General features: G+C 33.0%; 2 protein-coding genes across 2 annotated transcripts; one reads left to right on the top strand and one right to left on the bottom strand.

The window, feature by feature from the left end:
- Positions 1-549: 549 nt before the first annotated feature.
- LOC123890201 (succinate dehydrogenase [ubiquinone] iron-sulfur subunit 2, mitochondrial) lies at positions 550-6,191 on the top strand. The gene is made up of 2 exons (XM_045939754.1): positions 550-1,380; positions 5,768-6,191. Exons 1-2 carry the CDS (start codon positions 713-715, stop codon positions 5,937-5,939), a joined length of 840 nt encoding a protein of 279 aa, XP_045795710.1. The 5' UTR covers positions 550-712; the 3' UTR covers positions 5,940-6,191.
- Positions 6,192-8,197: 2,006 nt separating this feature from the next.
- On the bottom strand, positions 8,198-14,930 carry LOC123888941 (arginine--tRNA ligase, cytoplasmic-like). Its single transcript, XM_045938108.1, has 17 exons — positions 14,779-14,930; positions 14,534-14,685; positions 13,511-13,586; positions 13,269-13,370; positions 12,899-13,117; positions 12,540-12,620; positions 11,886-11,969; positions 11,684-11,788; positions 10,934-11,112; positions 10,363-10,447; positions 10,079-10,265; positions 9,868-9,937; positions 9,653-9,722; positions 9,331-9,420; positions 8,940-9,008; positions 8,663-8,764; positions 8,198-8,574 (listed from the first exon to the last, which is right to left on the bottom strand). Exons 1-17 carry the CDS (start codon positions 14,785-14,787, stop codon positions 8,464-8,466), a joined length of 1,791 nt encoding a protein of 596 aa, XP_045794064.1. The 5' UTR covers positions 14,788-14,930; the 3' UTR covers positions 8,198-8,463.
- Between the last annotated feature and the right edge of the window lie 808 nt (positions 14,931-15,738).

The following is a 15,738-nucleotide window of genomic DNA, read 5'->3' as shown; positions in this document are numbered from 1 at the left end:
CCCTTACTTCATTAAGAAAGAAAAAATTTATTTAATAAATACTCTAGCTTTTGTAAAGGTAAAACCGCAAAATATCACCAACAATGAATCGATCTAAGTAGTAATGAATTTGATCCTCTTAAACACGTGGTTAGAAGTTCAATTTCTGATTTACGCAAATGGAGAAAATTTGGTTGAAAAGAAAGAACATACCTTATGTGTCACACAAATTCCTCAACAAAATTAGTTATCATTAACGAGATGAAAACTTCTTATCAATATCATAAAAAAAATTACTAAATATCATTAGTTTTTGTATCTTAGTTTCTTAAAAAAATTAAAGTTTTGAAACAAAAACTAAAAAATTAAAAGACGAAAAATTTAAGACGAAGAGAGTAACCATTTGATTTACGCAAAGGCACATTGTGACCACGAGCCACTCTATACCGCCATAGAAGTTTCACCAAAATTGAATGCAGCTTATAATTCGCCACATCATCAACCACACTCCCAAAAACACGAAAACAAAAAATAAACCACAAACCCTTTTCCAAATCCCCAAACTACCCTCACAAAATCACCAAATTCACAACAAAAACCACCCTTTTTATTAACTAACCAACCCTTTCATCATTTTCTTCTTCTTCTTCCTCTCACATCACAATCACTCAAACTCATTTCCACCACCGCCACGTCATCACCACCACCACCACCACCACCAAAACCACCATCAATGGCTTCAACAATTCTCAAGCGAGCTATCACCAACATCTCATCAACTTCCTCAACCTCCCGCCTCATTCTCCTCCGAGCCCACGCCTCCGAAGCCCAAGCCCAACAAGTAACCCCGAAAGCCACTTCAACAACCACCCTCAAAAAATTCCAAATCTACCGATGGAATCCCGATACTCCATCAAAGCCAGAACTCAAAGAATACGAAATCAACCTCAAAGAATGCGGTCCAATGGTTCTCGATGCCCTAATCAAGATAAAAAACGACATCGATCCGAGCCTAACATTCCGTCGATCATGCCGTGAAGGGATCTGTGGTTCATGTGCTATGAATATCGACGGTTGTAACGGACTCGCTTGTTTAACGAAGATTCCATCGGAAAATTCGAATACAACGATTACTCCGTTGCCTCATATGTTTGTGGTAAAAGATCTTGTTGTTGATATGACGAATTTTTATAATCAGTATAAGAGTATTGAACCGTGGTTGAAGAGGAAGAATCCACCGGAGGAAAAAGGGAAAGAGATTCTTCAGAGTAAGAAAGATAGGGCTAAACTTGATGGGATGTATGAGTGTATTTTGTGTGCTTGTTGTAGTACTTCTTGCCCTAGTTATTGGTGGAATCCTGAGTCTTATCTTGGACCTGCTGCTTTGCTTCATGCTAATAGGTAACATGGTTTTTTTGTTGTTTTGGATTTTGAGTATGGTTTTTGGTATAGGGATTGATTTGTGGTAGCATAGGAAGTACATACAAGGATATACATATAGGATTTCATGTTTGTTTTGTTTTGTCTATGTGATTTGTTTGTTATCTATCTATGTTAGAATGTTAGAATTGAATTGGAATTTGGAACTTCACTTTGTGCTAATGATAATCACAATCTAAAACAAGGGTTAAATATGTTTCTAGTCCCTACAAAATCATGTTCGTTTAGTCCTGTTAAATTTTAGATGGTTGCTATTTGCCCCTCTGAATCGGTCACACTAGAAAACACACTACTGCAAGATACACCACTTAAAGATATCTCCCGGTATATTGGGGGGGGGGGAGGACATCATAATATTGTAGTTTGTAAGAATAATCCTTATTTTGAATTTTTTTTACAAAAAAAATATATATTTTTAGTCATCAAACTAGTACCTATAAAATGCAAATAAGGATTAAAAGTGAATAATTTTTTTTGAGGGTTTAAACTTAAAAGCGCGTGATTTTGTAGGACTAAAAATATATTTAACCCTTAAAATAATAGAAGTGATTAAATGAAACTACATGTGTTATTAGTGTTGTGTTGGTGTCGGGCACTGACATGAGCAAGCAAGCTCTGAAGCACTGACATGGACATTGGTATTTGATGGCGGTAAAAATTTAAGAAAATAGATCAATGGTTGCTCTTTGCCACCCCTAACTTGTTTAAATCCCCCATCCACCGGAAGATATCTTCCGGTAGAGCAATTTTACTGGGCGATATCTTTTGGCAGTGTAATCTTACTGGGAGGGAGTGCTTTTTTCTAGTTTGAGCAATGCTGCAGGGGGAAGGGGTGAATAGCAACCATTTGATTGAATGTAATGCATGTATTGTTGTCATGTCGGTGATACTTATCTCACACCACACATGCCTTTAATCCGAATCTGGAGGTTGGTGCTACATACAACTTTAATTTGAAAAATCGGTGCTTCATAGCATGTAAGACATTGGACACATTCAATTTTAAAAGTCTTTTGCTCGATTTTCTGTTTGGTTGGTTTATGTATACCTGTTATCTATGTTAAAAGTTCATTTTGTGCTGGTATTGTGGTTCTGCCATGTTCGGCGTATCCATATGATATAGTGACAAATAGAAAGCTTTTTCTCTTGTTATTTTGGTTTGGTTGTAATAATCAAGGGTTAGCATTAAATCTCGTAGAAGATACTTTCAGGGCATTACTTTTCTTTTCATTTGGCAGCTCTTTATGAAATCTTGTAGAAGATACTTTCAGGGTTTGATCTTAGAGGCACAAAACGAAATAGGTTAATTAAAATATGAGTTTCAGAGTCTCAATATTTGATCAATTACTTTCTCTTGTAATTTCAATAAGACTATAATAGGGCTCATGAGTTCAATCCTTCTGCGATTAGTACAATGTTGAATTGAGTGTCTTCTTTGTTCCTAATCTAAGGAGCAAATTGCTTCTTCTCCATTGCTCTGGCATCATTATTATTTGTTAAACAGCTATGCTATTATCTTTTCTTGCTCAGGTACTTCCATACTGCAATGGTTTTATTATTCGCACCATTACTCCAATCATATTTCTGTGATTTATTCTCTCTAGAGTTTCTCTTATCACAAAATATGTAATTCTATGATAGAAGGTGTAGTTTGGTCCTATCTCAAGTGGTTAATATAAGTGTCTATTTAAGTTGGCATATCCTGCAAAATAACTTTGAAAAATAACCTTTCATTGTTTTTTGATATCTTACTTTGTAATCAGCATTTTACTCTCTTCATTTTGTACATTTCACTTGATCCAAGTCTCTTGGTATGCTGTTTTTCATCTTCCACAAGCCTATAAACACGTCGTTCCTCATCTTTGGCGTCAAATGACTTTGTATAGACCTTCAAAAGATATAATTTTTGCCTCGTTCATTCCCTTTTTAATATCTTCCTTATTTGCTAAAACATTTTTTATTTTCATTTCTAAAATATGTCTAATAAGAAAATGAAATACTAAGAGATGATGCATTTTTGAAAATTCTGAAAACAATTTTTTGTCATTTTCATTGTTTTCAATTTTCAAAAAATGCTCACGATTGTTCACTTCATGAGTCTATTTTCTCCTTGTTAGCAAAGCAAAATTAACACAATTTAGAAAATGAAAAAAAAAGTTTTAAAGTAAATGCAACCTAAAGTGTCAAACTTTATCATACTCTCCCTTCTTATACTAACCTTTGCTTTTATGCTTTATCTCCATACAAAGAAACTTATATGATGCATGCTGTGCTGTCAAGGCCAACCCAACCATTAAGTGGGAAGGAAGCCCTTGCTTTAGGCTCCAAAAAATGTTTTTACTTGTTTTTATATATAGGGAGTGACTCTGGTGAGAACACTTGGTTATTATGTGAAATGTGAACACCAACTAATAATCGTTAGATTGTAACTAACTCAACCAATTATGGCTCTGATTGCTTTTTATTAAAACAATTACCCGTGCTCTTCTTTGGTACATCCCCTGCTACCTATAGTTGCTTACATTTGTTGTTTGTTTTTATTCTTCTCCTCAATCCCAATTTTAAATCCTTGATGCTTGAAACACTTTTATTCTTCTCCTCAACCCCAATTTTAAATCATTGATGTCTGGAACACTTTTGTTTTTCTCCTCAACCCCCAATTTTAAATCATTGATGTCTGGAACACTTATCTCAATCCTAATTTTGAATTGTACATGTGTCTGAAACATATTGTGGCTTTTTATGTTAATCACTTGCCCAAATTAAAGATTAGATGTTCTTGTAAACCTACCTTGTAAAAAATACAGAACAATGCAATCACACACAACATATATAAAGTATAAAAATTAATCTGATAGAAAAATAGGAGCAGTAGTTATTTTGTGAAAAATTTCCAGGATGACACTGGAATGTACTGGTCACGTGGTTGCTTTTTAATACAAAACAATTGGACTCATTAATTTTAATTGATCAAGATTTAATGGCTATTATTGAATGTTCTCATTTCTCACAATAACAAGTTGTTCTCACCAGAGTAGTTATGTAATATTAACAGTAACTAAATACTGTAATAGGCCACCCAGGTTTTTGTCTTGTTTTTCTTATTATAACTTTAAGATTGTGGTGACTGGATTAGTTGTTTGCTTGATTCTCTTTTCGTTAGTTGAAATTGAGGGGATGGAGGAAAATTGGTTAGAGAGGGGGAGAGAGAGAAGCTTGGGTTTAGAAAGTATTTATCATTCACGCTCTTGATTTTCTTAGGTGAAATTTAGGGGATGGGTGAATTTGAGGGAATTATGGTTCTTTATTTTTATTTGTACCCATGTTGTTGCAATAAAGAGAGTATGCCGGAGTTAGATCTACATATTTTACTTGTACAGAGACCACTTGGGAGGTGAGGAGATTTCCGTTGCTAAATTTTAGTTTGGGAAGAAAATGAGGGAGGTCGATAAAATAGAAATTTTCTTCTTGGCCAGTGTGGAGCTTTGCTTTTGAGCTTCTTCTTGTTTTGATGAATTTTCTACTATTGTAATTCCTCCCATAGGCAGAGACAGTCCTTTCACTATTTTGTTCCCTCATTGGCCAAGTTACAATCTTGGGACCCTTTTGCTTATTTGGGGTTGAGTTAGGTCCACTTCATTCTTAATTCAAATATGATTTCAGAGCCTATTATGTTTTTCATGCAAGGTTTTGTGTTAAGACCCTGCCTATATTTTTACTTATGAAGACTTGGTTAATCATCCTCCCTTGAGCAAATTTAGGGATTTAGATCTAATTCATTCTCAAAATTCTATTATTTAGCAAGTTATCATTAGCTTTAAAATAAACAATGCACATTTATGTAGTATTTACTTGATTTATTTCTTTAGAACTCTTCCTTCATCTTTACATTCACTTGTTTTTTTGCACAATTCTTTGGTATAATTGGTTACCATACACATCTGAATTCTGCCGGCATTATTGATTAGTATTCCAAATTTCCCATGTCTTTTATTATTTGTCTGAAACTTTCTTCTTAAGTTAACCAGACTGGATATCGTGAGACCTCCAAATCATGTTTCAACATTGTTGAACAGGATGATAAATAAAAAAGTAGATAGTACTTATAAAGTTGAAAAAATGTAAAACATGAAAACCGGTTCAATAACCAGAGTGCAATGTAACCATGATTAAACCAACCGGTGAACGGGTTGGTTCAGCCTGATATTCCTATGTTATTTAACCTTTTGACCAAATTAGTTTGTCCAACAGTAATTGTTTTAAGGCTCATGATGTGAGAGGTATTGGCACTTGGCTTTTTTAATTGTTCTGTTACAGCTGATATATTGTCTGTGACGGAATTTTGCAGGTGGATAAGTGACAGTCGTGACGAGTTCACTAAGGAGAGATTGGAAGCTATTAATGACGAATTCAAGCTCTATCGCTGCCACACCATATTGAACTGTGCTCGGGCCTGTCCAAAGGGGTTGAATCCTGGAAAACAAATCGCACACATCAAGTCTAGTCAGCCAAAAGCTTGAATTGAAATCCAATTATTAAAACTCTGTTTGCATTTTAGCGTTTACCAACAAATTTTATTCATTCAAATGTGGGGATTAACTTAGCTGTATTTCTTAATAATAAAACCTCATCCCCCTGTTGTAAACTTGGCTTTTCAATTTATACTGCCTTTTTTGTTTTTGAAATAAATGTTAAATATCCAACAGAGACCCTGAATGACAGTCTTAAAAGATTGAAAATAACAGTATTTTGAAGTTTAATTTTTCTGGTCATTTTCTACCTTTCTGGGATATGTTTGTTTAAGATATGTGCTTTATGATCCCAAATAAGACCAGATCTGTCTTGTTTTTCTAGATTAATCTGATTCATGTTAGGATTATGGGTAGTTGGAGTGTATAATTGTTTTGCCATTGATGCCCCCTATTGTAACCAAAATTACTTGAATAAGATCTAGACCAGAATAATATTGAATATGAAGTGTTTGCTCATAGAGTTGATGTGAGGGACTTGAGTTTAAGTTAGGTAACAGTAACACAACTTCAGAATGACCTATATCTAATCATAGCATTGAACATGGGATTAATGTTCAAGGTAGCACTCGACTTTCAATGCTTAAGATTCAACAAAGAGCAAGAAAAACAAATATTCATACCTTATTAAGATTCAATTTATGTTTATTTTCACTTAATTTTGTCATAATCACCTATAGATCACTATCTCAGCCGTTGAAATGAGATAGGACTTGAATTTTCACTTAATTTTGAACTTTTTTATTGGTCAATTAGCTTAGTGGCTCTCTTACACTTTAATGGTATGTTTGGATTATAAAAGAAAGTGGAAGAAAGGAAAGTGAGAGGAAAGAAAGTGAGATGATTTTTTAGTATGAGTGAAAGTGTAAGAAAAGAAAGATACATTTATCGGTAAATGACGTAACTATCCCTATCATAAAAGGTTACCAATTTATTTGTTTTCTTTATACTAGCGGCCAGACATGGCGCGTTCCGCGCCTGTCTGTGTGATTCATATTTTCTACTATGTAAATTTATGTTGAAGATTATTCTAAATTTTTAATATTATCGTTTTTTAATGAATAATTGACTTATGGAAAACAAAAAATTAAGTCACATAGAAACATTAAATTAAATATAAAAAACTATTAAGTGAAAATGCAAACATTAGGAAAATGTAAAAAAAAAAAATTAATTTCTTTTGGAGTGGTATATCAATCATTAGAAAAGTAGATTGTAAAAAAAATTAGGAAGACGTGAGAAAAATTAAATATAGTAATTGGAGAAAATGAAGTTTACATAGTTTAAAGATTACATTGCAATTTCGATGATTAATTAGTCATGGTTAGATCAGAACATGGAAGATATAGTATTTTTTTTTTTTATCAATTTTGAAATAAGTTACAATTTTTTTTTTGAACAAACAAAATTACAAATACTCATTATTTCCACACCAAACAAAGAAGAAGTACTACCTATTTATTTGATTTGAGCAATTTGGTAGTCGATGGTGATGTTTGCTCTTCCTCTTATATTGGTGTTTCCATGTACAACTTTGCAAATTAGATTCAAGTGATTAAAAACAAACAATGAGAAGAAAAAAGAAAGATAAAATATGCAAGTGACAAACCTTATTTAATGTTCGAAATGTTAGATTCAAGTGATAGAACGTCCTTGACAAATTTGTAAAAGATATGTAGTAGATGTGAAATTGTATAATGGAAAGGCTACACCGAATAATGGAAAGAATGCATCAAATAAGTAGGAATGGAAACAAATGATAGTGTGAGAATTCATTAAGAAAAGAAGCATGAATGGAAAGGAATAGTATGTCGGTTAACACAAAATAAAAATCGATGGAAGTTTATTTTATTTTAATTTTTTTTAGATGAACTAATGGAAGTTACTTTGTGGTTGTGTTTGTGGATTTATTTGGTGTGAAGGGTATATTTGGAATAAGAAAAATCCAGCCAAAACTCATCTATCCTTTATATATATTGTTATAGATATAGATTATATATTATTATTATATTATGGATAAAAGTGGAACACCAACACTTTCATCTTTCCTCCTAGTTGTGGACGGATCACTTTTTTGAGTAGGTCTCGTGTCAGTTTGTTTCCTCTCAGTTTTCTGTTGAAACAAATTGTGAAAAGATTTTCGGTTTGATTGCTTTCTATCCACTAACAAGCTTTATACAATGTGAAATTTATAGAAGAGTTGTAATTTGAACTTGTGAGAAGAGATTGATGAGGTTGTTACAAAAAAATTGGATCTTAAAAACTTGGTACATTCTTTTAAAGTTCTACAATCAGTTGAAAAATAATTGTCTCCACACCAACTGAAAATTTCAAGGGACCTTGTTGTCAGTTAAATTAAATACCAATACTCTAACTATTCCCAGAAGAGGGCTCATGAATAAGGTAGAGTGATTCATGAACAATAAGTTTAATATCAGAAGTTCCCTACACTTCTGTGCACTAAAATTGAAGTCTATTCCAAAAATCTTGCACTTGAACTCCTCATTCAGATAACTCATAACTTGTAAACTGGTTCAATTCCAAGGAGATAGAAGCAATGTCTCATCACAACAAGTGTTGCTTCACATAACAACAGTCTGCTAGTTTCCTCGGGCGACCCAACAACCTGAAAAAAAGGCATTCAAATTAATATTACATCAAATAGAACAAGGGCATTCAAATTCATACATGGAAGAAATATATGCTTCGGATACCTGACAACTAGAATAAAATTTCTTTGTGAAGATTTCGGACAAATTGTATAGGTATTCACACAATACATTTGGTAACAAATTCGAGCATGACTCCACAAAAACCTGAAAGATATAAAAAAAATCATGTAAGTACATATATTTTTTGAATTGTAAAATAATACACAAATACACGTATAGTTGCCTAATGACTCTTCTTATGGACATTGGACACGGATTAACAAAGTATAGGATTATAGGATGCTAGGTATAAATCTCAGGAAAAAATGTTTCACTTTACCTCCGTAAATTGCAGTAAATGAAGACCCAATGTACGCTCGTCTTCATGTTCCAACACCACAGTTCCAGTCTGTCACGGGTTAATAAACAAAATATTAAGCATATAAAATTGGCATCAGTTGATTTTTAGCAACCATATTATTATGCATGTATAAATAAACACAAATGAAGTACAGAGTCATACGACAATCGTGATAGATTAGCGCTTAATTGACTCATATCAAGTCAACCATGATCTACTCTAGTATAAAACCTAACCACAATACATATATGTTTAACATTGTTTTTTTTTTTGAAGAAATATGTTTAACATTGTTAAATTAAGCATATGATACAAAAAGTGATTAAAATACTTTTTTCAACAAATCTATCATGGAAATTAGAAAAACTACCTTTTTTAGTTCTTCTATGTCTTTACCAGATTTCCTGATAATGGAACAGATCCTAGCATGTGCATACAGCAAATAAACTGCGGTATTTCCCTGTTGGAAAAAAAGGTTAGAAAGGTGAGACACTTATAACTTTACATTAGTTTTTTTACGGGTGATGAAGAATGCACTCAACATTTCTTAAAAGATGTTAAATGTTAATTAGCAGTTCTACAGCAATTATTGTAAATTGGAGCAAAATTTATAGCTTCAGACTTCATAATTAATGGTTACAAACAAGCTTTTCTATTGTAACTTGACGAGCATTTGAAAACAGTATATGCACCTTGTCATTAAGCATCTGATCAAAGTTGAAAGTGTAATTTGTTGTTCGATTGATCTTCAAGTCAGCATATCTGCAAATACATCCAAGGAATGAAAATGATGAGCAACAATTTTGCGGCTCATTCAGCATTCCAAGAACAAAGACATAAGAAGAAAACAGGAATACTTTAAAGTCACACCAAAACCATATGTAACGTCATTTGATAAAGAACTTACTTAACCGCCCCATATCCAATGGCCTCTGATGTTTTCTCAATCTCTTCCTCTGACCAATCTTTAGCATTTTCTACATGACATAGGACTTAAAAGGTTAATTGTCTAATGCACAATATCAGTTTCAGACCTAAAACAAACAGAAACTCTGTTTCTTTGATTCTGGCTTGCAGGAAGGAAGAAATAAAAAGTGCAATAGGTAACTGATATTTACCACGTTCAAGAAGGGCATCTTTAGCCCGCTTTTTTGCCTCATCAAGTAAATCAACCAATCGAACAGTCTCGCTGCTGCGACTCCTAAATCGCTTTCCATCATCACTAAGAACGAGACCAAAACCTACATGAGTGCATATTGGATATTCATTTTCGTCTTTTGGAAGCCACCCTGCACGCCTGAAGGCCTGATAGATAAATCAAAAGGCATGTCAGTCAGGCTATTAAACTCATTAGAATATTATTATCAGTAGCACTAACCATATATCAGTTAATTGGAAATACCTTAAAAAGCATGTCAAAATGTTGCCACTGCCCAACATCTGTAACATATATATTCCAGTCCAGCTTTTCGACATTTAGACGATACCTACAAGTTCAAATGGCTAAGGTAACTAAAATTGTTTATTTTCCACAGTAGATCTATTTCTACGTTCCATACTCAAATAAAAATACAGACAAATAGATGTATACCAAATTTTAAACAAAAAAAGTGTATATATAGAAACAATCATAAAAACTCTTTCCTACCAAAGGCCAGTTACACGAATCACAATATCCTATCACAAAATCAGTCTGATAGCAAACAATTAAATCTAAATGCTTGTTGACAATAATTAATGATACATTTTATTGGAATACCCTTTGGCCTTGACCTAACCAACTCTTGTACTCTTTTTATTAGCACTTCAATATGTCTTCTACTTCAATACCGAAACTAAGAAAGTTCATACCACAAGGTGTGTGACATTTAAGATAAACTAATTTGACTAAATAATAATAGAATTTGAATATTCATGTGAGTCACATCACAAGTGTCGAGAAGATATCCAAAAAACTAAAACTAAAAACTAACCAAAGTGATGCTAGATCGGTTGAAAAGTAATTGTAGCCACCATCTCTTTTCACGGCAATTAGTGGTATGTCCACACCCTCAACAAATATCACACGAGCACCCTCACTGTCTTCAATCAGCCCTAATTTCTCCAGTTTCTCCAAAGTTGGTGGGATATATGGATTAAAGAAGCTTTCTGGCTGTGGCCAAATACATCACCAATCACACATCAGTACAAAGTAAAACACGCCATTGCTAATCAATAAAATAAAAATCTGTAATGACTGCTAAAATAAATTCAAGATATTTGATCAATTTCTTGCTACAATGCATGCATTATCCAATTTAATTGCTACAGCTACACTCACCGTGACCAAATCTATTGTTGCAATGCAACAATAGCTATATACAGGAAATCAAAGGAGTCATAATAATTACATTAGTCTAGTTGAACTAAGAACAGAATTCAACAGAAAAAACCAACAAGCTTATGAATGAGCAAGATATCACATAGTTCCCTATTGCTAATTCAAGCAACTAGCCAAACTTATGGCTGTCACGGAACAAGGAAGAAGACACAAAAGTTACTACATAGAATGTGGTATATCTGGCTAAAATACATAATCAAAGCCACACCAACATACAAAATTTCGACAAAACCAAACATATATAAGGCACACATAGAATTCTAAGATGCCCAACATGAAAGTACGAGAAAAGAAAAAGATAAGAAATTCCTCATGGGAGATACAAAAGAAATAGAACCAGTACCATTTCCTCCAAACGAATTCCAAGGCGTTGATAGACCTTGTTAAATTCAGTCCTGCTAATATCGCAAATTTGCTTCCATGCCTTGAGATACTTTGGATCCCCTCCCTGAAATCAAAATTCAGGCATACAAAAAATGAATAACCAATTCCTTGTGACCTCGCAAATAGGGGGCAGAAATGGAAAAAAATGAAGTAAAATTTACCTGGAGCTTGACCACTGACTGCTGTGCATTTAACTTAAAAGTAGGATCACTATCAAACTTCAATTTTGAGGCCTTATAGAATGCCTAAAAATGCACCAACTCCAAAAATTTCAGAATAATTAAAATAATTTTGCATCGAAGCTAAACAACAATGAAAACATGAATATCTTATCCATAAAGACCAATAAACATTGTCACTTCAAGGTTGATTATTCATTTATACTAATAATAACTACTATCTCTGTATCTGTGGTCAAGCAATCAACCATAGGCCTGAACATTTATTTCTGAATTCTCACACTGACATTTTCCAATTAAAAAAAAAAAACAAAAAAAAAAAATGGAAATGGAAGTGTTGATCTGATTTACAGAAAAAACTGTTAGGTTAAAAAGTTTATTCGCAAACACAGTATAAAAGCAAACCTGACAAGAAAATCTAATACTTATCTTTTAAAGGCTGTTGCCAGTTTCGTGAGAAAGTAGCAACTTATATTATCTATTTAGGTTCCAGTGTATTTGCAATTGTAACAACTTAACTTCTAGATATCTAGAAATGTAATGCATAGTTTTTATTTACATTTAATTCAATGACAACAAGCATGCAGCTGGTAAACAAAAAACTGGTATGAAGTTAATTTCCAAATGTTATCTTACCTGTAGATCTCCAATATCAGATTCATTAACATCGTCTGGGTTCGGATATTTCTCAAAGAGGTACTGAATGAGCATTCCGAACTGCAAAATCAATGCATGGATTTTAAGCCATATGCTCCAATACCAAAATAAGATTATTCAAAAAATAATGTTCTATAACTCAAGCAAGTATGTCATGAATAAACATTGTTAATTTGGTCGCAATTGAAATAGTTCATCATGAAGGCGATTAGAAAAACTACTTACATACATCAGCTATTGGTCCCAAACACAACTAGAAGAAAACCATATCCCAAAGATAAACTATATTAAAACACAGGGAACTAAATAGCATAGTTTACTTTAGAGATTAAACCTACCTGAGTGCCCCAGTCACCGATATGATTTCGGCGGATCATACATTCAGGCTGGCAAAATTCAAGCATTCGTGCCAACGTGTCCCCAATAATGGTTGACCTCAGATGACCAACATGCATTTCTTTTGCTATATTGGGTGAGGAAAAGTCAACCATAACCCTCTTGATTGGAAGGCGAGGTGCCCAGGAATCAATACCATCGGTAAGCATCTTTTGTACGCTCTGCAGGAGGAATATTTTTCTGTTAAGTGCATAATCGAAAAAACACGCGCTAGGAGCACACTACAATTAAATTTTGGAGACATGCATATGCACAATATATACTATTTCTAAATTAAAACTACAGGTATAAATGCATAATGCAATCAATCACCTGTCCTATCCACTTCTTTGATAAGACAACATTCACAAATCCAGGACCAGCAACAGAGCACGATTCTATCATTTCTGATGGAGGAAGATTTTTCATAATGCCCTACACAAACAAAAATACATTTAAATTAGCTAAAATTAACAAACACAGTTCAATTCCAAAATCAGTAATTCATAAAAAGGATTTAAAAAAAAAATCAAACAAAGAAAGGGAAAAACTAAGGAAATTATCTCTGATTATACCTCTCCAAGTGAACGTGGACTTTTGAACTCCTCTTGCTTCCCTTTAATCTTAGCAAAAAGACTCATTGCATTATTACTGCACCCAGAATTCAAAAAGGAAAATAAAAATAAAATTTAAGTTACAAATAAGCTTCTTTTGCCAATATACAGTGCAACTAAACCACTAAGTGGTTGTTCAGATAAATAACTTAATTCAACACTTATGTATAAGTTAATTTTATTGCAGAATGTAATACAAAATCAAAATATTCTCATATAAATCATAAGTTGTTTTCATAAACTATCTTATAGAACTTATAGAAGTCATACTTTGTTTCCATAACCTCTCAAATAGTCTCACAAGTGCTTATATTAATTGATAAACTTAAATAATTCAATCCAAACATACCCTAAATCCATTCCACATATCTGAACTTATCAAAGTCATAGGCTATTCAGATTTCAGAGAGCTTATCGAAGTCATTAGTTGTTGCCATAACCTCTCTCAGATAGTCTCACAAATGCAGATGGCAGTAATGTATACAAACGCAAATAAGTTAATCATAAGCTCTCTCAAATAGTCTCACAAGTGATTATGTCACTAATGTATATTTGAATTGGCTTATTTTTGAGCTTATGCAAAACAACTTATACAAATAAATAAACTTTTATGTATTATTCATAAGCTTGTCAAGGTAGTTTTTGAAAAACACCTTATGAAGATACAACTTTCGATAGTGAGAACTTATAAATTAACATAAAAACTTATTTATTAGCATAAGTTATATTTCATAAGCTCAAAAATAAGTTAATCCAAACGGTTCCATAAACTTAAATAAGTTAATCATAAGTAGTTTCCATAACCTCTCTCAAAAAGTCTCACAAGTGCATATGCCAGGAATGTATATAAACTCAAATAAGTCAATCATAAGTTATTTCCATAAGCTCTCTCATACAGTCTCACAAGTGCTTATGCCAGTAATGTATATAAACTCAAATAAATCAAACCAAATTTTCAATTTAACATATATTAAAATAAGTTACCATTGATAATCAGCATGTTTGACACCATTTTTTGCAATGCATGCATCAATCAAAGGAACTACTACTTCAGGTTGAGTAGGAACAGTTGCTTTCAGAGCTTGAGAAAACAACTTAGCCAGTTGTTTTCTCACACTTGCAGGACAATCTAGTTCCTGTATACAAAATCACATAAACAAACATCATCACCATTTCATTACCCCAAAAAAATAATAAAAAATAATAATAATAATAATAATAAAACTTACGATGAACATGGTTGATAAGGAGAAGCAACGTTAGGCGAATCTGTGAAGAAAGAATTTTCCGGCGAGTTGAGGAGATTCAGTGTGACTTTCCAACTTGTTTTGCGATACAATTTCAGAATCAGAAATAAAGCGGGTTGCGTTGTGTTGTGTTTAGTGGAATGGGCTTGGGCTTGGGCTTTGTCATAACATTCCGAAAGCTTCTTTTTGCACCTATCAAATCACCAAAATATCCCTTTTGCTACTTAAGTGACACCCGCTATACATGAAATTTTTAAGATTTTATATTGTTCTTTTTTTAAATAAAGAACTGTGTTAGCCCATATACATAAATTTTTCAAAATTTTATCTTAAAATGAGGGATTCTAAGTCAGACGGGGCAATACTAATGTGTAGAGCATCTTGAATGTGATCTATTGTAATAAAATCCGCACATATATTTTGTTCCCTAAAAACATACATCGGTGTAGGGGTGAGGATTGTCTCCCGTGACAATCCCACTGGATATGGTCCAGTGTTAATCCAAGCCTTCCATTCCTTTTTTATGATTGTACTATGTGGAAACAAAAAAAATTGAATGGCCAAGATTTCAATGAAGAAACATTTTACGGGAGAGAATCACTACCTATCGGTGTAGTGCTACCCGTCCCATTGTTAATAAAATAAAAAATAATATATAGTATAATGTTAACAAAAATATGATGATAATAAATTGATTTTTCTCATTAACCGAATACTTCCTCCGTCCCACAATTAGTATTATATTTGTCTATTTCACACGATTATTTTTTTTGTAAACTAAGAGCATGCTCCACTAAGCATCAAAATTGATCCAAAACATCTCGGCTAGGTTCATATTCTTAAACAATATTAATCATTTGCCGCACACTCATAAGGTTGATATCCTAATTGGTGTAATATTAACTTAGAATATGAACCTAGCCGAGGTTGTTGGGTCGTCCG

This window comes from Trifolium pratense, linkage group LG6 (assembly GCF_020283565.1).
Source record: "Trifolium pratense cultivar HEN17-A07 linkage group LG6, ARS_RC_1.1, whole genome shotgun sequence".
Classification (NCBI taxonomy): domain Eukaryota; kingdom Viridiplantae; phylum Streptophyta; class Magnoliopsida; order Fabales; family Fabaceae; genus Trifolium; species Trifolium pratense.
This window is presented reverse-complemented; position numbering and strand designations above follow the sequence as displayed.